At 43.7% G+C, this 26,802-nt stretch overlaps 1 protein-coding gene across 1 annotated transcript in view; it reads left to right on the top strand.

Annotated features, from left to right (window-relative positions):
* Window positions 1-26,802, top strand: part of PAPPA (pappalysin 1) — a 572,334-nt gene that overhangs the window by 462,699 nt on the left and 82,833 nt on the right. The window contains exon 15 of the mRNA XM_069241521.1: window positions 25,337-25,520. Coding sequence (XP_069097622.1) covers window positions 25,337-25,520 — 184 coding nt within the window. The remainder of the gene's footprint in view (window positions 1-25,336; window positions 25,521-26,802) is intronic.

Consider the following 26,802-nt stretch of genomic DNA (forward strand, 5'->3'; position numbering starts at 1 on the left):
GCCAATGTATTACTTAGCATTCAGCCTTTTCAATCGTAGTACCATAAAAATACTAAAGTCAAAGCCATTTTGGGCGAAAAAAGAAATTACTAAGAAACCCACTGACTGCCACAAAAATAAGAATAAAACAGGGTGCTTCTATAATGGATAAAGCCATATATTGGTAGACACCTGAAGTTAACTGAAACCCCAAATCATCTAGATTGTTAAATCCAGTGTTACAACTCTTCTTGAAAAGTTGCAGATAAAGGGAATATGAGCAGGGGTAAGGTCTGTGCCTCCAATCCAGAGACTATGTCAATTACGAATACAGTTTCCAGATCCCATCTAAAAATGATGAATACCTCAGTTTTCTGATCTATGTCTCATACTAACAAATGCCTGGTTTTGGATGCAGTAGAGTATACAAAAACTGATTTGCACATGGCTGGGACCAAACTGAGGTGGCATTGTGTGCAGAAGTTTGACGAACTGGCATGGGGTTTGAGTGATTACTAGTGACTGAGATTAATTCTAGCATTCCATCCATCACTTTTTTGTATATTTTAGTGTTTAGCTCTAAGTGGGACGAGGACCAGACGTGGGTTCCATGCACAATGTGTCACTGGAACCAGGTTATACCTAACTGATGAGTCCTAACTAGGAGGAAACCTGTTCTGAATTGCTTGGGGTCTGGCTCACAGAGGACTTGACCTAGCAGTTTTGGCTTGACTATACCGTTAGAGCAGGGCCAAGACTGATTTGCATAGGGCTGGGTCCAAACTGAGGTGGCATGTTGTGCAAAATAACAATGGACTTGGATGCAGGCTGAGTGATTATCAGTGGCTAAGGTTAACTTAAGCATTCCATCTATCACTTTTTTGTACACTTTAGTGTGTTTCCCTAAGTTAGACATAGGTCCGGTGCACACCGTGTTACTGGAACCAAGCTATACATGGCTGATGAGCACTAACTATGGCAAAATGGTACTGGTTTGTTTGTGTTCCGGTTCAAGGAGGGCCAGGCCTGGCAGTTTGGGCTGCATTATGCCAATTGGAGCAGGGTCAAGACTGTGACATATGGCTGGGTCCAAAGTGAGGTAGCATGTTGGGCAAAATAGCAAAGGTCTGGAATGGGGCCCAAGTTATTACCAATGGCATTCTATCCATCACTTCATTGTATACATTAGTGTGCATTTGGATACATAGCACATCAGAAAAAATGTGAATCTGTTGATGATGTGATGTGACTGATGTCATGTGAGATGCTGTGCTGTGGTACTGTGTGCTACTATGAAATGTGGGCTGTTGTAGTATGGTGTGATGCTCTGATGTGTGATTATGGATGGTGCAGTCTGGAGTTGAATAAATAATGGGATCAAATATCTGCCATCAAAAGGAGTGCTCAAAAACATGCTGCACACTAGCCACAGTTGTTCAAGCTATATGTAGTTTGGTCTGATAAGGTGTGGTTTGGTGTATCGTGGTATGAGGAAGGTTGGATGATGTGGTAGTGTATGTGATGTGACGTGTTATGGTACGATGTCTGGTTTGATGGTATTTGATTTAGTGTCGACTAATAGTATGTGGTAATGTTTGGTGCAGTATATCAATATGTTGTAATGCCTGATTCACTTGGTGTTGAGTTAAGTTGCCGCCCGCCAAGTTGTAAGCCGCATTCACGCGGTGCCCATAATGACATCCCCGCTGGGCCGGTGGGGATGTGGGCCGCAACATGGGAGCCGGCTCCAAATGGAGCCGGTGGTGTTGCGGCCGTGCGACGGGTGCAGTTGCACCCGTCGCGCTTTTCACTGTCTGCTATGCAGACAGTGAAAAGCTGCATGGGGCCCTGTCAGGGGGCCCCTGCAACTCCCCATACTGCCAGCATTTTCCTGGCGGTTCAAACCGCAGGGAGGGCTGGCGGTAGGGGGACTCGTAATCCCCTGGGCAGCGCTGCAAGCAGCGCTGCCCTGGCGGATTATCACCACCGGGGCAAATGTGGCGGGAAACCGCCGGCCCCGGCAGTGTGACCGCGGTGCGACCGCGGTCGTAATCCTCTCTGAAGCACCGCCAGCCTGTTGGCGGTGCTTCAGCCAAAACAGCCCTGGCGGTCTTGGACCACCAGGGTTGTAATGAGGGCCATAGTGTTTTAAGATGTATGATGGTGCAGTTGATACTTGTGTATTTATGGATTGCTTCATGCAACAGTTTTGCAAAACTCAACACTGTAAGTAACAAGTGGGTTGTCTGTCAGAATATTATATATGGAAATATTGCATGACATAAATATTTCCGTACAAAAATGTCTTCCCATTGATATAGATTTTCTTTTATTAACTCCGGTGGGATGATATTTTTAAAAACGCTATTTAGGGCTTCAGTAGTTATGCTAGATGATATTATTGTGACAATGATATTGTGGAATCAGATCAACAGGTGTTACTATTATCTAATGTAGTGGTACTTACTTTATTTGTGGTGTAGTGTGATTGGTTAAATTTAATGAATTAGATTGTTTTGGTCTAGTGAAGTGTGGCATGGGGTGATGTGTTAGGAATGTAGGACAGTGCTCTTTAATTATGTGATCATTTTGCCGGTTGCTGATTTGGCAAAGAGATAAATGGGTTGATATACAGTGTTTGAGAACACTGATGCATTTGCTGGATGTATTTTTCATTGCCATTGTGCTCTTAGGTGACTCAGACAGCCTGTCACTTTGTACCATGCGCTACAGAAGTCAGGTTTTTACTTTTTTTCTCGAGTTCCAGAACAACGATTGGCAATGCCAATATTTCTCATCTCTAGCAGGAGTGTCAACCAATTGGCTTTGCCAATGTTTTATTTTTGCTTTGCCCTCCTGCCCATATATGTTTTCATATTTACTGTCGTAAAATGGTGATAGGCCATGCTGGAATGGTATGAATGTCGTGATGTGAGTGAATGGTTGAATCCTATGTGACTGGATACATAGACAGGAATGGGTAGTTCTTAAATTTCCACTGAAAAGATATGATGAGATGGATGGGAGAATAAAAGGATCATGATGGTATCATTCGGTGTTGTGTTATGCGTCTCACAGGACAAGGATAACGGCAGTACTCATCCATACTTTTACTCGTGGCCTCTTTCATGTACTTGACCACAATATGTATGTAACACTTGGGAAAGGAAAATTCCTGGAATTTCCCTGTGATTGGTATGTAGTCACTTTTCCGGCCATAGTCGTATATATAAATTCAGCCTTCTGTTTTTTGGCCTCAGTTGTTTGGATCTACAATGGCTGACATGTCTTTTAAGTGCTTCAACCAGGCTCCTTCCCCCTGGGCTTGGAATGTCTGTGTTTGGATCATGGTTTTTGTGGAAACGCTACTCATCGCAAGGTAGCATTCCATGGGATGTGATGGGCAAAGGAGGGGCATGCTGGAATGCTACAGGCTCAAATGAAAGAAATGTGAAAGTGATGAGTGCAGCATTAGGTCTCCAAACTTGCCTTGGCTGCTCTTTAGATGACAAAGCCAGGAACTCAGTCACTAGTGCCTTATAGGCAAGGTGGGGATACTGCAAACAGAACTCGCCATAATCATTGGACAACACAGATTCTTTACAACTTCATGGATTGAACTGATTGTTTTTCCCAATATATGAGGCAATATCACCAATACCAGAGTCTTCATATCTCATGTACCTGAAAAAGATTGTGATATTTTGTCTCTATTTTATAGACAACAGTAGTAACCAGACTGGAGAGCAAGGAAGTGAACTGAACCCAGTGGATGCTCACCACATCGAAGCTTCACCCTTCCTATTTTCTTCCAACCTTTTACTATACTAATAAGGAATAAGAAAGTATTATTCCCTATTTATATAATGAAAAAATTTAAAGTGTGTCCCTTTCTGTGGCAGAGGTCAAACAGCAGTATTAGGCAGTGAATTTATCTGATGGCCTTCAGGTAGATTTCCCAGGACTGGCAAAGGCTTTGCCTTGGCCTCTGAGGTCTGCGATGCCTCAGTACTTCCACGTTTTCACCACGAGGCACCTTCACCCTTAAAAGTATCCCCAGGTGCTTTAGGCTTTAGCCATGTAGCCAGTGGCAATGTTGCAGTGCTGTAATTCAGTCAGTGAAAAGAACAACTGGGCTGTCCATGGGGGCCCCTGCACTGCCCATGCCAAGTGCATGCTTGCAGTGCTGCCCTGGCAGATAAAGACTGGCGGCAACCTGGCTGTGCCAGCAGTCGGACCGTGGCGGCTCTGGACTGCTGCTTTGTCAGTGGTCCGACCACCACAGAAAGTCTGGGGTTCCCAGGACCGCCAGACTCGTAATGAGGGCCTCAATGTGCTAACTCTGTGCAAACAGAAACAAATTTTCCAAACCTATGTACTGGACCCTCCTATAAAGCACTGCCTGCAAATGCTCTTGGCACCCACTGTGAGTCCGGGTGGCCTGGGTGAGAGACCTGGGGGCTACCATGATGGGTGTTGACTAGACCCACATCTGCAACAAAGACAGTTTTGAGCAATTCTCATTTTAAGTTGGTACATTACAACTTTTTACATGGTACTTGTAGACGCTACATAGGGTATCACAAAACCATTCTGATGGGTGCCTCAGTTGCGGGTCCCATGGGTCACACTTTCTTCACCTTGCCTGGGGGTGTCACAGAGTGCAGGACTTCTGGTTACAGATAGCGGGTGAACTCACTTGCACCACTTCTTCTGAACTGCCCTCACTCCATAATTCTGCTACTGGGGAATATTAGCAGGCCCAAAGACTGTAAGATGGCATACTAATTCTTGCAGCTACCATTGGCTCTGGCCAGACACAGGGTAGCAATCACATGGATGGGTCAACGTCCCCCGGAGACACCACTCTGGAGCAAGGACGTGGAAGAATGGATGCTTGCAGATGAGATTCACATGAAGATAAGTAGGAATGATGATAGGGTAGAGATGAAATGCTCATATGGAGGGACCTGGGAGATAGATTTGCGGCCCAAGACACAGTCTTGTCAAGTTGTGACTGTACTGATTCGGTTGAATAGATCTCTGCTGGCCAGGGCCACTGGAACAGAGGTGGTGAAGTGTCCAGTGTGCCCTGTTTTACAGATATTGTATGCAGCCCTACTGTGGACTCGCACCACTCACATTTCTGTGAGGCATTGCTCCCTTGTCTATTAACTGTATACTGTGGTTATTGTTTTTAACGCTGCCCAGGTTGGTTAACGTAAAATTAATAAATTAGGGCTTTTAAAAAAAATAAATCTATGTAATAATAGGTCGGTTTACAAAGTTCTGAACTGTAGTCCGTCACAATCCAGACCTAACTCAATGATATTCATGAGATAGGACGCCAGTTGCAATTCACTTTGATGCATACCATCACAAGGATGTGGCCTACTGGGGTTAGCAGACCTTGTGTCTGTGACTGTATTTAAATTAAATAAAACTTAGCTTTTTAATGCAGACTTTTTAACGTTTGTCTGGAGTTGCCAGTGGTCCAGGATAGCCTACTGCCCACCAAACGTTTTTCAAACATTTACAAAAATGAATGTGTTACCCCTCAATTTGGAAGTCAGTAACTGGATTTCGGCTGCAAAACTTTGATACATACGAATCATATATAATGATTAACAATTTTGAAGGGACTACCTAAAACTGTACCTTCCAAATTGCAAATCTTTATCCATTTCTAAAACCATTTTGAGATTCAGTAACCACTCGCTGAATCACAAAATGGGTTTAGTACATAGTAAAAGGCCACTTAGTGGTTACAAACCCTGTGATAAAGTGAATCACAGGTCTTGTGACCTCTAAATGGCTTAGTACATCGGGCCCATAACTGTAATCTCTAACTATGTCAATGCTTAGCATATAGATGTGCAGCAGACAAGCAGTACCCAGGACTTGTATATGTGAATTGAAACTGGATGATGACAGCCACTATACAGACCCCACTTTGTATGCAGCTGCCAAAACACAGGAAAAGACTGAGTAATTTTCCTATGACCCATTTCCTACGTTCACAGGATCTCCAAGGTAATGGGGTTTAGCACCGCAGAGAGATGCCTTTCATGAATCCCGACACGAGGGTTCAAATGGATTGTAGATGCACGGCGGAAAAATAGCAGTGGCCTGGTGCCTGGTGTGCATATTTTTGTTGTTCCCCACATTTCGAGTGGGGAGGCTGGAGCCCAGCTCTGTTTTAACTGGCTTTGCACAGAAAGTTTGAGGCTCTCTCAGAGAGTTTATAGAAGGTACACCGAATCTATAAGGTAGAAAGGCATCTGGCACGCACTGCCTAACATTGCAATAGCTGCCTTGAAGTTTGCGTGATGTTCTCCTTCGTGTAAGGACTGCCTTACAGAAAAGAAACTCTGTCGAACTCTAGACCCTTTGGAGAGCTCTCACAATGTGCTTAATTTATGACGTTTTGATTTACATACCTTTCCTTAACTGCTTAGAGTACGTTAGGCACTGTAAACAGTATGTGGTTGTACCTTAATTGCAATTCAGGTAGCAATGGGGCTTACGAACAAACTGTGAACCAGGGCCTGATTGAAATGAGGGTCCTTATGTAATTATGAAACGTGTTGCTGCAGTCTACCTTTATTTTTGCACTATTAAAATCATGTTCACTGAGGTGTAAATTAAGTACACTGAGAAGTGTGCCAATGCCATTTCTAAGCAGTTTAAAACTACCGTACAAAAAATTGTTTCTGGGCACAGTCATAAGTTAATATTACTTGTTTGTTTTCTTGCTCTGACGTGTCTGAGGGCACCCTTCTTGATATATGTGCAACCTATGACTGTTTCCATGAAGTAGAAATGGTGTTAATTACACAAAGGTAGTATATGCTTAAACACTCTGGTCCTGATTTAAGAAAAGTTACGCTGGGCCCAATGCAGCTCCACTTCTCTTGCGCCCCTTAGCGCCCCCTTAATGCCAGAAACGGCGCACTGTGGCAGTAGTTAGGGGAATTAGCATCAAACCTTTTGATGCTAGTTTGGAGCTTTGCAGGATTAGCGTAAAAAATGTTGACGATAATCCTGCAAAGCCCATTGCGGCCAATTGTAAACAATGGTGTTTTTAACGCCTGCTCTGAGCATAAACCCAGCACATATAAATTGCCACCTAGGGCCCAGAGTACTAGAGCTCCTCTTAGTTGTTATACAGTAACTGCAGAGATCCTCCTTCCATGTGTGTGCTCCTCATATAACAACATGGGGCGTGCAGTCCTCCATGTGCTTTCTCAACATTATACAGTGGGTTTTTGTCTGCTCCCTCAAAGTGTCCCCCATAATGTCACCATGAGACATATGCCGCCAAAGTACATTAGCGAGCCCGGGGCCCTCCATGGTCCCCGGTAGGTTCTTAGGTATGGGAGGGAGACGGGTGCCGCGGCGTCTCTTCTGGGTTCGCAGAGACTTAGGATGTCCCCATCAGAGCGTCCCTTGCGTGGGGGACACGTGATTGCCAATTTCTGCCAGGGAAACCCTGCTGGGAAGCCCGGACTGCTGATTGCGAAATGTCTGACAGCGGCCCTGGGTGGCAATCCCGGTGGTGGCCCACAAACACTCCTTGCGGCCGCAGGCAGCAACCCTGCAGGACTCAGTCCTGCTCTGACGTCAGGTTGTCCATGTTACTCCTGATGATACGGCTCCTACTAGGGAGAGTCTAGACAGGTGGTCCTTCGTGAGCCTCCTGCTGGGGCTGTGCAGAAAGTCTATGCATGCCAGTCCTGGGCACAGCTCTTGGGGAGTAATGCTGCACTGATTTTTTCCCCACAAAATCCAGGGGAAATAAAGGCACTCACCATGTGCTCTTGCAAGGGCTGCAATCTGACACCTGAGTCTGGAGATATGCAAGACTCACGACCTGTGCCGGAAGTTTGTTCACAGAAGGGCAGATTAAGCACTTTCCAGACGCAGGCCATAGAGCAAGGGGGAAAGAAAACCAATTTCCAAGCGCTCCCCACTCAGGATAGCAGAAGCCAGAGGTAGTGCATAGTGACCCCAATTCTCTGGGCACCTGGAAGAACACTTGAAGGGGGGCACAAAGTAGGCAGCAGCGGTGAGACAGACCAGAACAGTAAAGCCAGCAGCCCCAGTGGCGATCTCTCCTGATATCACCACAGCTCTTTGGCAGTCCAATATCAGGGTACAGCAAGTAGGAGGGTAGCATGCAGAAAAGCAATCCAAATTAGTTGTTTGTGCCACCCAGTAGACACCAGGTGGTAGGGCAACAAAATAAGAACAGTCCAGATGAGTCTTGTGTGTAATTCAGCAGTCCCTCTGGCTGAGGTTCAGTCCCAGCTTCAATGTGCCCTAGCAATCAAGGGGCAAGCCCCTTCTACTTATACTCAAAAATGCCTTTGTTCAGGGGGTAACTTCAAAGAAATCCTTTCAAGTCATGCAAAACACCCTTTCAACCCAACCCCGTACCAGACATCACTAAGGGGTAATCAGTCCATTGTGTGAGGGCAGGACACAGACTATTCACATGTAAGGTGTGAACGACCCTTCCTCTCCCTAGCAGCCCAGGAAGACTATCAGTATGCAGATGCCTCTTCTGTCACACCCAGACCCTTCTGTGTGATGGCTGTCTGGAAAGTATGCACCAAGTGAAGCTGTCACGCTGCCCCAGAATTGGAAGCAGGCTGCAAAAGCACTAGAGTTATGAGCACAGAGAAATGCCCACTTTCTAAAAGTGGGATTTCTGCAATGGTAAAAATAAAATCCATCTACACCAATAAGTAGGATTTCTCACTACTATTCCAAACATACTGAACACGCTATTCCTCATAGATCAGAAGATACCACTTAAACATGTCAGGGCATTTCCAATGCAGTCCTACGACAGGAGCAGCACTCACAGTAGTAAGAAACTAAATAGGCTGTTTGTCACTACTAGGACATGTAGTGCATAAAGATATATATCCTGCCTTTTACATACACAGCAACCTGCCCATAGGGCTATCTAGAGCCTACCTTAAGGGTGAGTTAGGTGTAGCAAAAAAGGAGTTTAGGCCTTGGCAAGTAGTTTGACTTGCCAAGCAAGTGTGGCAGAAAACTGTGCATGCAAGCCCTGCAGTGGCAGGCCTGAGACAAGTTTGAAAGGCTACTTCTGTGGGTGGCACAATCTGTGCTGCAGACCCACTAGTAGCATTTAACTACCCAGGATATATGTTATATCAGTTTACAAGAGACTTACAGGCTAAACTTTTGTAAGACAAATATACCAAGTTGTAGGGGAGAGAGCATATGCACTCAAGCACCGAATCACAGTGGTAAAGTGCCCAGCGTCCTAAAGCCAACAATAAGGGGGGTCAGAAAAATAGAAGGAGAAAAGCAATACGTTTGGAAATAACCCTGCAGAAAGGGTAATTTCCAACAGTAATGGTCTGGTTGAATTGACACCATCAAATTAACTGCCAAATCAAAGTAATACTCTTAAAATAAAGGTCAGGATAAAGTCATTCTCAGAGTAATGGTCAGGTCAAAGTGATATTGAGTCAAATTAATGATCAGGTTAAAGTAATACTTAGTCAAAATATGTTGAAGTAATCTGCAGAATAATTTTAGGCTTAAAATATAGTGAGTTGAAGTAATGATCAGCTCACAGTAATAATTAAATGGGCATAATTAACTAACATTTAGTAGAATGAATGGTCTGGCCAAATTATTGCCCTTCAGCTTTGTCATCCACAGGGGCTGCATTTAGAAATCACACTAGGCTATACTTAGTGCTTAATTTGTAAGAAAAGAAGTGCCAGGGCCCTTGTCAGCACACCACTGCCCCTTGCATCACCCGTTGCTGCCAGTAACAGTACAAACACAACTACTAACTATTACAGTATTACAGTATTTAAGGCTTCCATAGCTATAAAAATGGAGTGGGGGCAGGTATTAGTCATTTCAATGCATGTTGCACAGGGTCACCTGCTGACTATGGCAATAAGTTGAAGATGTCCCAACAGCAAGACCATGACAGAAGCTATTGCAGAATGACCTTGGTGGGCAGAGGGTCAAGAGTGGTCCAGGCACACTGGGCTTGAAATTCAAAAGGGGCAAGAAATCTGAAAGCAAGATGCTCAAACAGATTGAGAAGAAAAATCTAGTGTGTTTTCTAAGACATGATCGCCAGTGTCCATGTGCAAGTGGAGTTCTACAAAGGCCCCGTTGGAGAACTGCTGACAATTAGATAGTGTGTAGCCAGACGGACACCCAGTCAAATTTGCAGCATGGAGCACACAGCCCACACACCACAGTGTCCCCTTGAAGCATATCAGTTCAAAGGTCTGTGGCCCTGAAGCAGGATCAGATGCTATCACCCGTCCACTCTTTCCACAGCTACTTATAAGGTACACAAGATAACCATGACCATAGTTTGAGGTATAGTTTAGTCCCCTTCCCTTTTCTTTGCACCTGACCCTAATCTACTACTGATGAATGTCAGAAACGTTGTAGAGTTCCCCCGTTGATGTCACAGATTGCTGAGTCATCAGTGCAGGCCAGAGCGAGTGGCCCTGTCTGGCCGCAGCTTTTTCTTGCCGTTTGATGACTTTCATCACAACTCATATTAGCAGAACATTGTTGTTAAGTCATTAAAGTGACACGCGGCTAGTTCTTATTTTACAGCAACACTACTAAGTATGCTGGTCCTGGTACTTTAACATTTTCCATTATTTATATGGCCCTACAGTGTCCAGTGTGCTTAATACTGTTCGCCTTAACGAAACAGGACTCTTCGCTATGGGACTAGTTGCCAGCTACACCATCATCATCTTCTAGGATATAGACCTCTCTGTCGCAGTCCCTTCTGTTGGAAGGAATGCCCTTATGATTGGCAGCTTCAGTACAGAAGCTAAAACAAAGTTGGTGAGAGACTGTGTGAGCTGTAAGAGCATTCTCTGCAGTTTCACCTACCATGTGGATGTTTGTGAATCCAGTAGTTCCTCATTTACCCAATAAGCCCTAACTTAGATGGGCATCATGACACCGGCTCAAATCCTAGTGTTTAAGAGTCGCCAAAATCTATAATTAGAATAATGTTTTATCCTGCCAAGAGTTCGCCTCAAACATTTTATGAGCCTAATTAGGCATTCTTTGTATGACTCCAAAGCCTTCGTCTTGCAGTTAATACATTTTCTATTGCCTCATTACAAGTTCCAGGTCTTTGAAATGATGGTTTTAGAAGTTGACCCCTTTCGTTGAGAAAGATCGGGCACAAACAAAGAACATTATTCTGTTTAAAGCATCTTAAGTTGCACAAAATGCAGCTCTGAAAAAAGGTCCTATTTTTCTGCCTCTGACCAGCCTCACTAAAATGAACAACTAATTGGCCCTCCTAAATGGAGGGGGGTGGGAGTGCGAGATTAGCCGCCCTTCTGAAGTCAATGAAGACCATAGTGTGAAAGTCTTTGCTGAGTGACCCCTCAGTGACAGAGTGGGCCGCTCACAGTTTTTGCCATTCCACACATCCCAGTATATCACAGTCCGCGACAGCTTGAATCTTCTGCAGAAACCATTAGCATGTTTTAGCAACCCTTTGATGCTTGATAGACAACTGTGGAGATCACTGCTTTCTGTGCAAGGGCTGAGGCACGAAAAGGCAGCTGCTGGTGATGTATTCAAACTAGTGCAGGTATCCTGACCACCCACCACATTTCCCTCCCATCTCAAGCCTCTTACAGTCACAAGTTTGACCTTTCATTCTGCTTGCTTCATGGTTCGTTTCTCTTTTGCTCATTCTTCCCATGCTATGCTGCCTTCTGGGGCCTGCTGATCCATGGACATAGATGAACTGCATTTCTGTGGGACGATCCTGAGCGACAGGCCCCAGTCACAATAGTAATATAAAACTGTCAGATAGATCACTTCGATTTCCATCTGATCATCTCTTTATCAATTATGGAACTTCAGATCGACTTTAGTAAGCTTTGGATGGGACCTTTTTCTGTGACAACTGGTTCTGAGGTTCAGAGCTTTGAGCTCCCTCTCATAAGTATCCTATTCATTTTGGGATGTTGGGATGGTAATCTGTACTTATTATTTCAGTATATATATATATATATATATATATATATATATATATATATATATATATATATATATATAATTTCCCAAGGGGTGAATGTTGTTGTAGGTCTGCTCGCCTCTAGATCACTAGACAGAAGATCACTAGACAGAATGTGTTTGATATAGTGAGATTACCCATAGATGAGATGTGGGCGATGTGACAAGATGTGATGAGATGTGGTGTCTGGTGGAATCAGGAAGCCTTGCTTCAATCTGTGTACTCCAACACGTAAGAAGATTATGTGAACTTGAGCTGTTCCTTTGTCGACCGATATTGAGAATTCTTAGCTACATTTCAGTTCACGGTTCAGGACATGTCACCTGGCTGGGCAATGTGGGATAGCTTTCCTTCTTTGTGCTGTTTCCGTTTATGAGAGTAACTTGCCTTATCTCTCAGCCCTTTGCTGCTCCTACCCCTGTATGTGACAAAATCACGCACAATGTATAGAGGTAAATATTAGTAAACCATTCCTGCTCACGAAGCTTGCAAAAATGTAATGTGTGCCTATGTATTACATGTTTGGCTATGATTGTTGTGTAACATGCATTTTTTCAAAACATATAATTCACAACTAGTATTATCCAATATTTAATTTACTGTTTTCACTAAAGGTTGTTTTGCATGAAACACCAAATACTGATGCCTGCACCTAAATAACCATTCACTGTTTTAATACGGAATATGGTAATGTACAGCATGTACACCAAAACCATCTGGGATTTTTGTTGACATTTACAGAAACTTGGCCACCAGCCTCATGACGTTTTATGTCATAATACCTAGGCACCCACTGAATATGTTTATCTTGATGTGACAAATTGGTATTTAAATCAAAACCTTAAAGTTAAATTCACTGTTCAGTTGCACATGGTTTGTTCAAGAATAGGTAGACAATCTGATTACCTCCCAGATCCCACCAATTTACTGCTGGTGATAAAATTACTACCAGTGGTAACATCATTACCACACGCTAGTCTATTAAATACATTTTAAATTGGCAATGTTCTGCCTACATGTACATAATGGAGTGTTGCATCCTTTCAGATATTTGCTTTTCTAGTGTGTCAGAGAGATACATTTATTAAACTAGTCAATTGCCTTGATGTTCAGATTGCTTGAATGTGTGACACATACATTTTAGAACCATGTCTTTTTGTCACATTGTGAAACAGAGGATATAAAATTATTTAACCACTGAAATTTCAGTGTAGAGTTTGCACATATGTGTTAAAACCTGTGTATAATAGTTTAATACTTGCAATTTTATTTTCACTTTGATCTAAATGAATAACTTTGGTGTGCAAATAAGAACTGTATCTAATCCACACAGGCCCACTAAATACAAGGGCATAAGCTATATATTGACTGTGACTGCCCAGTGGGTGCTTATACAGGAAATTGAAAATCTGCCAAAAATTTGTAAACTCACCACTTCTGATTCTGGTGGCTTAAGTGTTCAATTTAGAACTATGTACAATTCATACTTGGTGGTGGAGATATTTCCTTCTCCACAATCTGTCTACTGCGTGCAGAAAACCATACAGACTACATACGATCAAAAAGATTGATCAAGCCGGCAATTCTGCCAAATAGCTTTTTGGTGTGCTAAATGAATTTACTAAGCTCCATGCCTGCACATTGGCTATTCCTACCTCACAAACTCTGGGTGATTTACTTGCGGACCACTTTGAGGGAAAAATTATGAAAATCTATAAGTTTTCCCACCAGAACTTGCTTCTTCATCCACTTATAATTCTGCCCCCTTAAACTCCCCTGCTTTGCTTGAGATGTTTGTGCCATTACTCAAGAGCAAGTGTTGGATATGCTGATCAAAGTCAAATCGGGTTCCTCTTCCAACCCGTATCTCCCAAACATAGTGGTTACCCTGGCAACTCTACTCATGTATTCCATTACGTCTCTGTTTAATTTGTCACTGAAATCAGTGAAAATGACACTGGAGTGGAAAACTGCATGGGTTTCTCCTATCTTAAAGAAATCAAATGATGACTTTAATGAGCTTTCCTATTATCGCCCGATCTCGCTCCTACCCTTTTTTAGGCCAGGTTTTGTAGGCACTTGTAAACAAACAACTCTCCTCCTATCTGGATGACCACCATCTACTGGACCCCATGCAATTGGGTATTAGAGCATGGTCTCATTCACACTTTTAAATCTCGGACCATGCTCTTGGACAACGGGCCCCCCAAGACTCTTCTCTGAGCACCACTCTTTTTAACATCTTTATGGCCTCTTCTTGCCAAGATAGTCAAATCCTGTGGCTTTTATATAACATCCTACACAGATGACACCCAATTAATCATCTCCTTTGGGCACGATCCTGACAATGCCCATATCAGGTTCATTGACTGCATGAGGAGGATTGCTACTTTGATGACTCTAAACTGTTTATAGCTCAATGGAGATAAGACCAAGATTTTGGGGGTCATTCTGACCCTGGCGGCCGGTGGCCGCCAGGGCCACTGACCACGGGAGCACCGCCAACAGGCTGGCGGTGCTCCCACGAGCATTCTGACCGCGGCGGTTCAGCCGCGGTCAGAAGCAGAAAGTCGGCGGTCTCCCGCCGACTTTCCGCTGCTCGGGGGAATCCTCCATGGCGGCGGAGCGCGCTCCGCCGCCATGGGGATTCTGACACCCCCTACCGCCATCCTGTTCATGGCGGGAAACCCGCCATGAACAGGATGGCGGTAGGGGGTGCCGCGGGGCCCCTGGGGGCCCCTGCAGTGCCCATGCCAATGGCATGGGCACTGCAGGGGCCCCCGTAAGAGGGCCCCGCAAAGTATTTCAGTGTCTGCTTTGCAGACACTGAAATACGCGACGGGTGCAACTGCACCCGTCGCACCCCTGCAACTACGCCGGCTCAATTCTGAGCCGGCGTCCTCGTTGCAGGGGCATTTCTGCTGGGCCGGCGGGCGCTCTTTCGGAGAGCGCCCGCCGGCCCAGCGGAAATGTTTAAATGGCCTCCGCCGTCCGCCAAGGTTAAAATCACCCCCTTTGTTGCTTGGCAGGATGCTGGCCTAGTGGTCGGATGATTGCAGGCCTTTTGAGCTAGGTTCAGCCCCTTGCCCCAGGAGGACAGTTAAAAATCTTGGCATTTTGGTCTATGAGAATCTTTCTATGAGAGAACAACTTATGTCTATCAGTGGTGCCTCCTTAAAAAATTATTTCAGTGGCTCCCATTAAGGTCAAGAAGAATTATTTTTCAGGCTCTCATTATGAGTCACCATGATAACAGAAAATGCCTTGCTGGTAGTGGCAAATTAACCACTCCTTTCCAAATTGCAGGTAATCCAAAACACAGCTGCATGTCTGGTCTGTAAGCTTCCTCTAGACTTCCTGTTGATCCCTAAGCTTAGGGCCAGTCACTGGCTCCAGTTCAAAAGTCTGTCCTTATGAAAGCTTCTCTATCTCACTCACAAATCCTTTGTTGGCAAGGGTCGGCCTACCTATGGGAGAAACTTACTCAGAACTGCCCTATAGGAATTCTAGATTAAAGAACAAATTGCTGCTGTGTCCCCGCCACATTCAAACTGTGAGATACGGCAGTCAGTTTTTCTACTACCTCGCTCCTCACTATTGGAATAAGCTTCCTTTTCATATTCATTCCTGATCAGATTTCAGCTGCTTTTAAAAACATTTGAAGACCTTGTTATTCCGATTGGTTGTCTTGTCTGGATTTAGTGAAGCTCTAAGGTACCCCTTTGGAACTGAGTCATTTGTGCTATATTAAGTTTCTGTAACATAACATAACAGCAGACGTGTAGTCCTAACCATGCTAAAGATGTTACCAATTTAGCAAGCAAATCTACATTGGCTGATCCACTCCTGTCCATCGGCCCTCCGTGTTTTAGACCCTTTGGAAACGGTGGATGTCTCAATTTTCACAAGAAGATGAGCACTGTGTCTGTAAATGATGAGAAGGGCCTGCCCCACAGCACATCAGGTAGACAAAATATGTGGACACCATCAACCATCAATATCTGAGGTAGATGCCAAAGAAATCAATTGCCCAACACAACAGTTGATGGAATTTCCATCAGAAGTTTCACTGCCCCTAAAGTGGGTCCTCCAGCAGAAGAGACACCCACTTGCAGCTGGAGATTCTTTGCCTTGGGAGGTCCCTCTAAATGTAGGGGGTTTCCACAATCATGCTAATGGAGAACCTGAATCCATTGCACTGGCAAATGGAAATTACATCAGCAAAATTATTATTCAGCCCCTAATACGATTGGCAAATTACATTGTTTCTGTATGTATTTTGTATGGTCCAAATACCAGCATCCTTGCCAGGACATTTCACCTAAAAAGAAGGCTACGATAAAGGAATGAGAGAAAAATAGGAACAAGAGGGGAGGGAGGGGAAACGAGAGAGAGCAAGGAATTGAAAGAAAGTGAATGAAAATATCTCTCTCTCTCTTTTTCTCTATTTTCACTGAGGGTGAGAAATCCCCATATAAAAGTAGAAATAGTTCTGAGGGTCCGCACATAATAAGTAGAAAAAAGAGAGGACATGCACTTTTTGGTCGTTTTGGAAATACACTATGAAAACAGTATCAGAAATAGCCCATAGTGAGTAATGGAAACAATATAGCAGGTATTAAAGTGTCTTTCCGCCCCCTGATTGTGAGAGTGAATTTGGCCTTGTGGTTAATGCTTCTGCTACAGAACCACGCTGCAACCACACCTAGAACAATGTGCTTTAATTAAGTACATTATCCGGAAAAGCCTTTCTGTGAAATGATGAAAAGAAATGCGGTTTAAGCAATACTCAAGTTAAACTTCCCAAAAAACATTAAAAGCTTTATGTGTCTGTTTTTGGATGAAATGGACTGTGTTGTTCATATGAACATTGCACGTCCTAATAACTCATTCACATTTAAAATTATAATTGATGAGATACCTAATCTCAACAATTAATGAAAATGCATAACCTAAGCCACTTTATATCGGGATACCTTAATGTTATTGTTTTTTTATTTAACTAGAATGTTAATTCGATATATGTTGTAATAATATTTATTATTGTATGGCTGTCCTTTCAACATTTTTCTGTATTTCAGTTGATAAGCTGCGCTGCCATAATCACCAGTTGAGTAATTTGTGCAGTCGAAGAGCTCTGAGAATGAAGTGCAGCCTTGTATTACAGCACAGGTCACACATTGTTCTTTATATTCTAAGGAAAATAAATATTTCCTATCACATTTCCAGGGTTTGACCGCAGCGTTTCCCTCTTTGACATAAGAGAGGTGTAAGATAAAATAGAAAAAACCCTGTTGTGTCCTTGGAACAAGTGAGAGCTACAGCTGGGTACCTCAGCTGACATGAAAGTATAACAAGCATTGGCAAATTTAATAGGTTTCACATATGCAAGAGCTATTGGCTTTGCCAAAGGCTTTTAACAATGTTGTGCACCAGCATGGCTGCTGTTCAGCATGGCTAAAGGTTAGTGGCATAGAGGAGAGTGGTATGGAGTGGCGTAGAGTGTCATAGAGTGCAGTGTATTGGAGTGGCATAGAGGGTAGCCACATAGAGTTGAGTACAGTTGCGTTGTGTAGAGTAGAGTGGACTGGTGTAGAGTGTATTGGCATAGAATGTGCAGAGGATAGTGGGGTAGAGTGCAGTGGCGTAGAGTGCTGCAGCATCTAATTCAGCAGCATACACTGCAGCATCATAGAATGTAGTAGCATAAATTACAGCTGTGCATAGCAGAGTGCAGTGTCATAGAGTGCAGTGGCATAGAGTACAGTGGTGGAGAGTGCAGTGTGGCAGAAAAGAATAAAGTGGCATAAAGTGCAATGGTGTAGAGTGGTTCAGAGTAGAGTGGCATAGTGTGGTGAAGACTAGAGTGTAGTGCTGTAGAGTGCAGTGGCACAGAGTGCAGTATTGTAGAGTGGAGTGCTGCACAGTGCAGTGGCGTGGAGTAATTCAGAGTAGAGTGGCATAGAGTGCATTGCAGTAGTGCAGAGTAGCGTGGGGTAGAGTTAAGTGGTGTAGAGTGTAGTGTTGCAGAGTAGAGTGTCGTAGAGTGCAGTGGTGTAGAGTGACATAGAATGGTGTAGAGTGGAGTGGAGTGATGTTGAGTGCATTGGTGCATAGTAGATTGCAGTGAAACACAGTGCAATAGAGTAGAGTGGTGTAGAGTAAAGTGTAGTGACATACAGTGGAGAGGCGTAGAGTAGAGTGGACTGGTGTACAGTGTTACAGCGTATAGTGCCTTAGACTGCAGTGGCATAGAGTGCAGCAGTGTAAAATTCAGTGACATACAGTACAGCATCGAGAATGCAGTGGCCTAGTTTAGAGCGGGGTATAGTAGAGCGAAGTGGCATAGAGTGCAGTGATGCAGAGTGGAGTGGTGCAGAGTAGAGCGTCATTGTGTGCAGTGGCATAGAATACAGTAGTGCAGAGATGTAGAGTGAATGGCATAGGGTAGACTGAAAAAGTGTGGTGGCATAGAGAGTGGTGCAGAGTAGAGTGTAGTGGTGTAGAGTGGTGCAGAATAGAGTATAGTAGGGTAGACTGCAGTGGCGTAGAGTGGAGTCCTGCAGAGTGCAGTGACATAGAATGCAGTAGTGCAGAGTAGTGTGGGTCAGAGTTCAGTGGGAGAGAGTGCCGCATTGCTTAGTAGAGTGTTGTAGAGTGCATTAGCATAGAGTGCAGTGACAGAGTAGAGTGTCATCAAGAGCGGTGGCGTAGACTACAGTGGCGCAGAGTAGAATGCCACATCATAGAGTGCAGTGGTTTGGAGTGTAGTGGCGTAGAGTTCAGTTGCCTAGATTGGATTGGCATAGAGTGCAGTGGAGTAGAGTAGATTGTTTCAGAGGAGAGTGTAGTGGCATAGAGTGTATTGGTCCAGGGTAGAGTGAAGTGGCATAGAGTGAAGTGGTGCAGGATACAGTGCAGTGGCATAGAGTAGAGTGGCATAGAGTAATGGCATAAAGTGGTGTAGAGTGCAGTGGTGCTGAGTAGATCAGAGTGGCATATAGCGGATTGGCATAGAGTGCAGGGCGTACAATAGAGTGGTAAAGAGTAGAGTGCCTTGACGTAGAGTGTATTGGCATAAAGTACAGTCGCGTAGAATACATTGTTACAGAGTGGCATAGAGTGGAGTTGTGAAGAGTAGATTGTAGTGGCCTAGACTGGAGGGGTGTAGAGTACAGTAGAAAGGCGTTGAGTGAAGTGGTGTAGAGTTCAGTAGCGCAGAGTGGAGTAGAATGCAGTTGTGCAGAGTGCAGTGGTGTGGTGTAAAGTGGAGAGGTGCAGAGTAGAGTGGAGTTAGGTAAAATGGAGTTTGCATGGTGCGGTAGAGCAGTGCCATTACAGGCAAGACATTTTCAATTGAAATGCCAATTACATTTGCACAGACATACAGTTTTATTAATACAACTTTGCAGTGCACCAATGATAACGTGTGAAAATAGCAGCACCTAGGGTATTGATTTGTTTTGATCATATTAAAGTATTTGTTTCAAAAACACTTCAGAATTAACAAAAAAGTTCCTTCATTTGTGCTTTGCCTATTCTGATATATTCTGAAATACTTGCACAGTTCATTCAAATGTTGTGTGCTAGAAAACAAAAACCTTTTCCTACCCACAGTATCCAGCAAGATTGACACGTAACTGGAAATCAGAAAAAAGAGGAAACACCAAGCTTCCTTGGAAGATAGAGACTGGCATTTGACCTCAGTCTTTGAATGAACAGCAAATGTGACAAGATAAGAACAAGATTTACAGTCTTGTTTACAGAAAGGAGCACTCATGGAAGAATAAAGGGGTCAGATTTGCAAAACTTGTTAGCGTTCACAAACTGTCTGATTCACAGAATCGGACCTTTTGCGACAGCTAAAAAGCAATTCTGTATTGCAGAGGCCCTATTTGCAATACTGTAATCTATTACCAAATCATAAAAAGGGTTTGCGATTCAGTATTAGGAAGGGGCATCTTTAGGGCATCCCTTCCTAATACTGAATTGCACTGGTATGTTTGAGGATTATGCAATCCAAATGCGGTCACAAAACATTTGCAGATTACCACCAATTCCAAGTTGGTGGTAACCCATTCACAAATGGGAAGGGGTCCCCAACGGACCCCTTCCCCTTTGAGAATGGAAGTAATAATATTTTTAAGAGTAGGCAGTGGTCTCATGGACTATTGTCTGCTCTTAAAAAATGCAAGGAAAACTTTTCATTTTTGTTTTTGAAATACATCCTGTTTTCCTCTTAGGAGAATGGACTACATTAAAAATAAAAGATAGCTTTATTGAAAAAGCAGTCACAGACATTATGATCTGCTGACCCCAGTGGGCCACTCTCCCTGTGATATTTTGCCATTCCCAAATGGTCGCGAAGCTAGACCTACCTCATGAATATTTATGAAGTAGATCTATTTGTGACCCACTGGGAATCAGAAAATGTGTCAAAGACGCATTTTTAGATTGGTGTTTGCGATTTCCTAATTGCCAATTGCAAAAATTCACAATTAGTCAATTGCAAACTGACTTTTTTATACATCTGGCCCAAGGACAGCTAGTGTGAAAAGGCTTTGCTCCTTGAGAGGGACGAACTGAACCTGGAAAGCCTAAAATAAATAAAGCCAGCAAATAGAAAGTCAGAAATTGAGAGTTACAAACCACAAATCCAATGGTAATCAGCGGTCGGAATGCATTCCCAAGGTAGCATTCTGAATGTCCCCAAGATGTCTTTAGCAAACCATACAGCTGCACTCTCTGGTAGTCTTCGGCCTAAAAACAGATGTAATGCAAACTAACATTTAATGCAAACTCAGTGCAGCCCTTAAGAAACAAGATTTATGTGATCAGGGGTAACTACAAATGTATAAACCCTCCGCACACAATACTGTGCTCAACATAATTATTAATGGCATCTCTCATCACACATCAGTGTTTTATGTGGGGCATAGAGCAGTCAGGGAGTTCTATAGCCATGTATAATATGCAGCATACAACAGATACAGCCTTTTCACATATCACATGCCCGCTCGCAGCAGCATAGGGCACAAGGGACATGAATTACAGTTGAGCCTTGTATCTAATCCACACAGGGCCACAAACCAAAAGGGCATTGGTCATATATTGGCCTTGTCTATGCCCAGACTTTCAAAGTCGTAGAGTACACTTGTATTTATAGCCACGATCTGTGCCTTTTAAGTACAGTGGCATGGGGCATACAGAGCGTCATTTTGACCTTGGGGTATTTGCAACCATGGGGCAGAGCCATGCACAAGGGCATTGAGCATAGAGGTTCAGAGACCTTTCTCTGGGGTAAAGCTCAACATGTAGCGTGCTTAGGGCATCACCTTTAACCAAGCCTTGTGCGAGCTACATACACGGGAGAAAGGGACAACAGTAGGTTCAAAATCGTTCTGTGGGAGGTTTCGTAGTTGGCAGTTCGTAGATGAGGCATTACTTTGTTAAAAAACAGAACGTAAAGAGCTTGCCAAAGTTCGAAGCCAGCTAAGTTTTGTTTTAAATAAAGGGGACAAAAGGGGCCCTGGGTAATAGTGGAAAATGCTGTTGCAGCCTCATAAGGCATGAGAGTGTTACAACTTAGCCACGTGCTAGTGTTTACCCCTTCCTGGAATTCCCTCTTAAAAGTGTCCGACCTATGAGAGTGTGAAGAACGCACATTGAACTTATGCAGAACAGTGCTCGCCCTTGGTTTATCTGTCTAAGGAGTGCCCTTGGCCGAGGGCGTAAAGAAACTTAAAGCACCCCCCCACCCCCTGCACAGTATCTTTCGGGGGCCCTCTGGGTAGGGTGACCAGATTTTGAGGAGCAAAAACCGGGACAGGTCAGACATAAAAGAAGGACTCAAGACATAACTCACGTTTATATCTGGTCTGTCCCATTGTTTTGCGTAGCACACGTGTACAAGACTATATATATAAAATTAGCTATGGCTTAACCTCCCACCCTGCACCCCCATCCTGCCCCCACCCACCTCTCTCTGCTCCCCACTCCGTCTCTCTGTTCAGAGCAGACATGGGACTGTGTTGCTTGGCAGTAACAGATAAATGACTTTAATTATTTCATACTTAGTAGGCCTCTTTAACTTATGCTTCCCTAGATGATCTGGGACATTTATTTATTAATATGACCTTTGTCCCCAAAACCGGGACATTACATTTATTTAAAATTAGGAGAAGCGTCGGGACACATGGACAGTCCTCTAAAAACCGGGACTGTCCGTGGAAATCCAGGACATCTGGTCACCCTACCTCTGGGCCCAGTCAGGGGCCTGCCGCAGTATACTTTGCTGAGGGAGCCTCTTGGAGCTCGCCCTCCTCCCGCACTGCGAGGGCTGCAGGTGCCTTTGTTAAGGGAGGCTCAGCGAGGAGAAATATCTTTATTTCTTCTCGTTTTTTCCTTTTTTTATGTGTGCTGCATTCTAGAAAGAGGAAAACGCCTTGTGTGATTGTTTTTGTTCAGGAAGTAGTCCAAAGTGTCCCTTCCTGCACAAAAACAGTCATCCCTGCATGACCATGGTGCAAGGGTGCCTGTGTTGTATGGCGGCCCATTGTGTGCATGCAGAGGGGAAAAGGACAGAAATGTGCCATGTCTTATAGATACAGCGCATTACTGCCAATTTCTTTTGACACAGGGCAGCACAGCAAGAAGGCTTGCGGTGCTGCCCAGCGCCAAAAGCTTGTAAATATACCACCTAATAGAAACAACAGTAAAGACCTCCCCAAGGTTGCATCCAAGAATAACAGATGCATGTACCCAGGACAATTATTTTCAATGCTGTGCAAACTATGTAAAACAAAAACAAAAGACAGTTTATTTTTATGTTTAAAGATATATAATTTATTACATACTAATAATAATTTTGTTCAGTATGAACATTGAACAAAGATCTAAAGTCATTTGTACATATATTTCATCCTATTATGAAAGAAATACAAATCATTACACCTTGTGATCCTGTTTGGTTTATAACCATTCCACCAATTATATCATTATACAGAATCAATTTGAGGGCAGAACCAACTGCTTTACAAGATGGCGGCTCTTTGGAGGAGCACCTTCCTGCTAAAAAACAATCCACTGAGGCATTTTCTCGTTCAAAATGAGCTGCAGAATGTAGCACATAGAGAAAGAGGAAAAAACGAGGAGAAAAAAAGTTCTTTCTCCTTGTTACGCCTTTCCCAGGAAGGTATAGAATTTGGTGCATTCCTACGTCTACACTTCTGGTACATCTGGGAATGCATCAAAATCCGTGGAGGTTGCCTGGGAACACCCACGCAACATCCATGGAATGCCTCCCTGGGGCAGAGTAACTCAACGCAGTGACTTATGCTGTGTTGCTTTACTCAACATTTTTGAAGCCACTCAGGGCCACCCAAGGTGGCCTTGTGTGGCTTCATAAATCTCGTTTTGAGCTTGCGTCACTCTTGTGCCATATTGCATGGTGCAAGAGCGACGCAACAGGGCTCATAAATATGCCCCTGTGCTGCTGTTATGGCAATGTGAATCTGTGAGGAGGAATTGAGAGGGTTCTGGGACGTACGCTGTGCACAAAGACAAAGTCTATCAAAGAATTACAGATACAAGCTAGTCAGTTTTAATTATCTATTTGGTTATCTGACACACCTGACCTACTCCAAAATCTAGACACAACCAGACCACATGAATGCACAAAATGCCACACCAGACAGGTTTCATACACCTAGCCTGGGATTGCCCATGTATTAAAAAATCTGCACAGTGGCATTAGCTATAATTACACTAATAGAGGGATAGCCAGTTGCGAGATCCCCCCGATGCAGCTCTCCTAGGTTATGTTGAAAAAACACTTAAGGGGGTATAGCCTGACAGCAAATGTGCTGCTGTTGATTGACAGGGAAATCACATTGCATTGATTGAAGGGCCCTTTAGCGACAATAACAGTGTGGCTCAAAAGTGTAGCTATATTCAATGTAAATGCAAAACTTTTTGGTGAACTGCACTCTTTGAATTCCAGACCACGAGACATCTGGGCACCATATAGGACATACTTGAACCGAGAAGCCTCAGATGACAGGTCTGTTATATGAGGCTGGGAACACTCCTCAAATATACAATGGGCTGTTGTCTACACGTACATGTGTGAAGTTCTTGCCTTCAGTTGAAGTGGGTTATGAAATGCCCATGGTTTTTTTTCTACGTGTTGCGCTAGTTCCCTTGATTGACATAATGTAAATTATAGTGCCTATGTTCATGGAACGGATACAATATAACTGTATGTTGTAATGTGTTACGAAGGTTATAAAAATAAGTATTGAAAAAAATATAGAATCAGTATCCGTTATCTAACATGTATAATGTGAGAAGAGTGATGGGTTCTCCACATTCAGGCTGGGCCATCTATCTGCAGTATTCAAAATGGCTGCAAGGCTTAATTATTCAGGTCCTCTTATACAACTTATTGAGAGCACTTCCATCCATGGAAATACGTTGAATCTATTGCGGACAGTGAGAGTCTCTTGTTTTTATGTCATCACTTGGCGAGACAAAGGCAAGTAGCAGTTAGTAATCTCCTCGAGCATAGTGACGTCAGAGTGTTACAAAAGAAGAGCATTGTTGCACCATAATGATAGTGATAGATAATAACGCTCTCATTCTGTCAAAATTATACCTTTTTCACGTCTTTGCAGCTGCCAGTACGTCCCAAACACCACACACTTTTATATTATAGGGCTGAACTGCACGTCAGAATTTCTTGAAATCCTCCTCTTAAACACATTAATAGAGGAGGAATTGATATATGTGTTGCGTATGATACATCACACAATCGCTATCAAGGACTAGTGTGGTATATGACACCTCACAAATTCACAGACATTGCCTTACAGGGCATACCATACCTCCCTTATTCACTAACATACCCCCGGCGTTTACTAAAATGTATATACTCACACACAGTGGATACATACCTCACATGTTTACAGCGGTCACTTGGAGTGTGTTTGACCCCTCACACATTGACAAAGTTAGCCCAAGAGGGTTACTGCACCAGGTTATTGTTTCCTAAATATCCATGTGAGTGCGTCACAATAACTGTATTTTGTGAGGCCTTTCAGATACACGTGTGACCTTGCACAATCTTCTGAATAAAAACAACTCTCATCTTCTGAAAAATACCCAGTGTGGATGATGCAGGATCGCTTGAATATCATTTTTTGCATCACTCATGCTCATCTGAGGTCTATGATCTTCTGTCTGCTTACGCTTGCTGACTGCTTCCTTTATATTTGGGTCTTTCAGCCTGGCTCGAGTGTCACTATAACCTGCATGGATGGCAAATGGAACAAGCAGGTGACCTGTGAACCTGTGGATTGCGGCATACCAGATCAATACCACGTCTACCCAGCCACCTTCACCTGCCCCAATGGCACCACCTTCAAAAAGGAGTGCGACTTCCAGTGCCAGCCTCCTGCCCAGCTTAGAGGTATGCCAAACCTATGCCCCTAGGCAAAGCAGAAACAGCGACCTGCTTGGCGCTGTGCCAGTAGTTGAAGACAAGTGCACCATCTCGCTGGTCCACCTTATTGCATGTTTAGATATTTGTCATGAAAAAGCTTGTGATACAGTAAAATATTTAGAGAGAGTGGTGAAGAAGTGCTCCAGACACATTCTAACTTTGAAATACACAATAGAAATCTGAACATTCTAACTGAAAGACATTGAATTGATTGCAGTCAACTTGCTGCACTCTTTAAATATGTCACACCTCACAATGTATACTCTTCCATTCCATTATTTGTCTATCTTTCCTATCCCGTGTTCTCGGGGTACCATAAGGGGTCAGACATTGAGTACAACCATATGAAACCATCTGCCAAGCCTGAGCAGTCCCTTGCCTTCCACTGAGCCTACAGTGTATGTAACCATCCCCTGACCCAAAGTAGTACAGCATCGGCCACCGAAACAGAGTTCTGTGGAACCATCCTCAGAGCCAGAATAGCCACTGAACCCAAACGATAAGGATTGCCCCTGAGCCAGATTAGTACCTCGGTATTCACTGACCAAAGTGTATGTAACCATGCAGTAAGTAATAGAGCACTTTCCACTGAGCTAGGATAAAGCAGCACCATCTTCTGAGCCAGAGTGATACAGTAACACCCCCTGTGCCAGAGTAGTAGATTACCACCCACTGAACCAGACCAATACTTTACCTTCCATAGACTTAGTGTGGTACAGTACCATACATTGAGCCCAGCATTGACCTCACCATCCACAGATGGAGATCTAGTATAGCACTATTTACTGAACTAGATCCCTACTTCACTATCTACAGTCAGGGCAGTTTGACAATAACCACTCATCCACATCAGTACAGCACCATGTCCAGAGCATGGGTAGTACTGCATCACCCACCAAGGCAGACCGGTACATCATCACCTACTAAGCCAACTTGTAAAACACCATCATGTTGCACTGAGTAGTATAGCACCATCCTCCAATCAAAAAAGGAATGTAGTATAGCTGAGACACCAAACCCAAGTTGTGTGACATAGTAACATGGCAACTTGTTATGTTAGTCATATGGTTTCGGACAGAGAAGCATGTTCCAATTTTTTGGTTCTCCTAGGAATCTCAGATTGCAACCTATGACCTGCAGAGTATGGGTTTCCCAATGGACAGGGGACAGTGAGAGGTTGCAGTGAGAGTGGACATCTTTCAACCTTTTTATGACTTATGTGAATGAGGGCACTTCTGTGGACCTTACA

The sequence above is a fragment of the Pleurodeles waltl genome, chromosome 6 (assembly GCF_031143425.1).
Source record: "Pleurodeles waltl isolate 20211129_DDA chromosome 6, aPleWal1.hap1.20221129, whole genome shotgun sequence".
In the NCBI taxonomy this organism is placed as follows: domain Eukaryota; kingdom Metazoa; phylum Chordata; class Amphibia; order Caudata; family Salamandridae; genus Pleurodeles; species Pleurodeles waltl.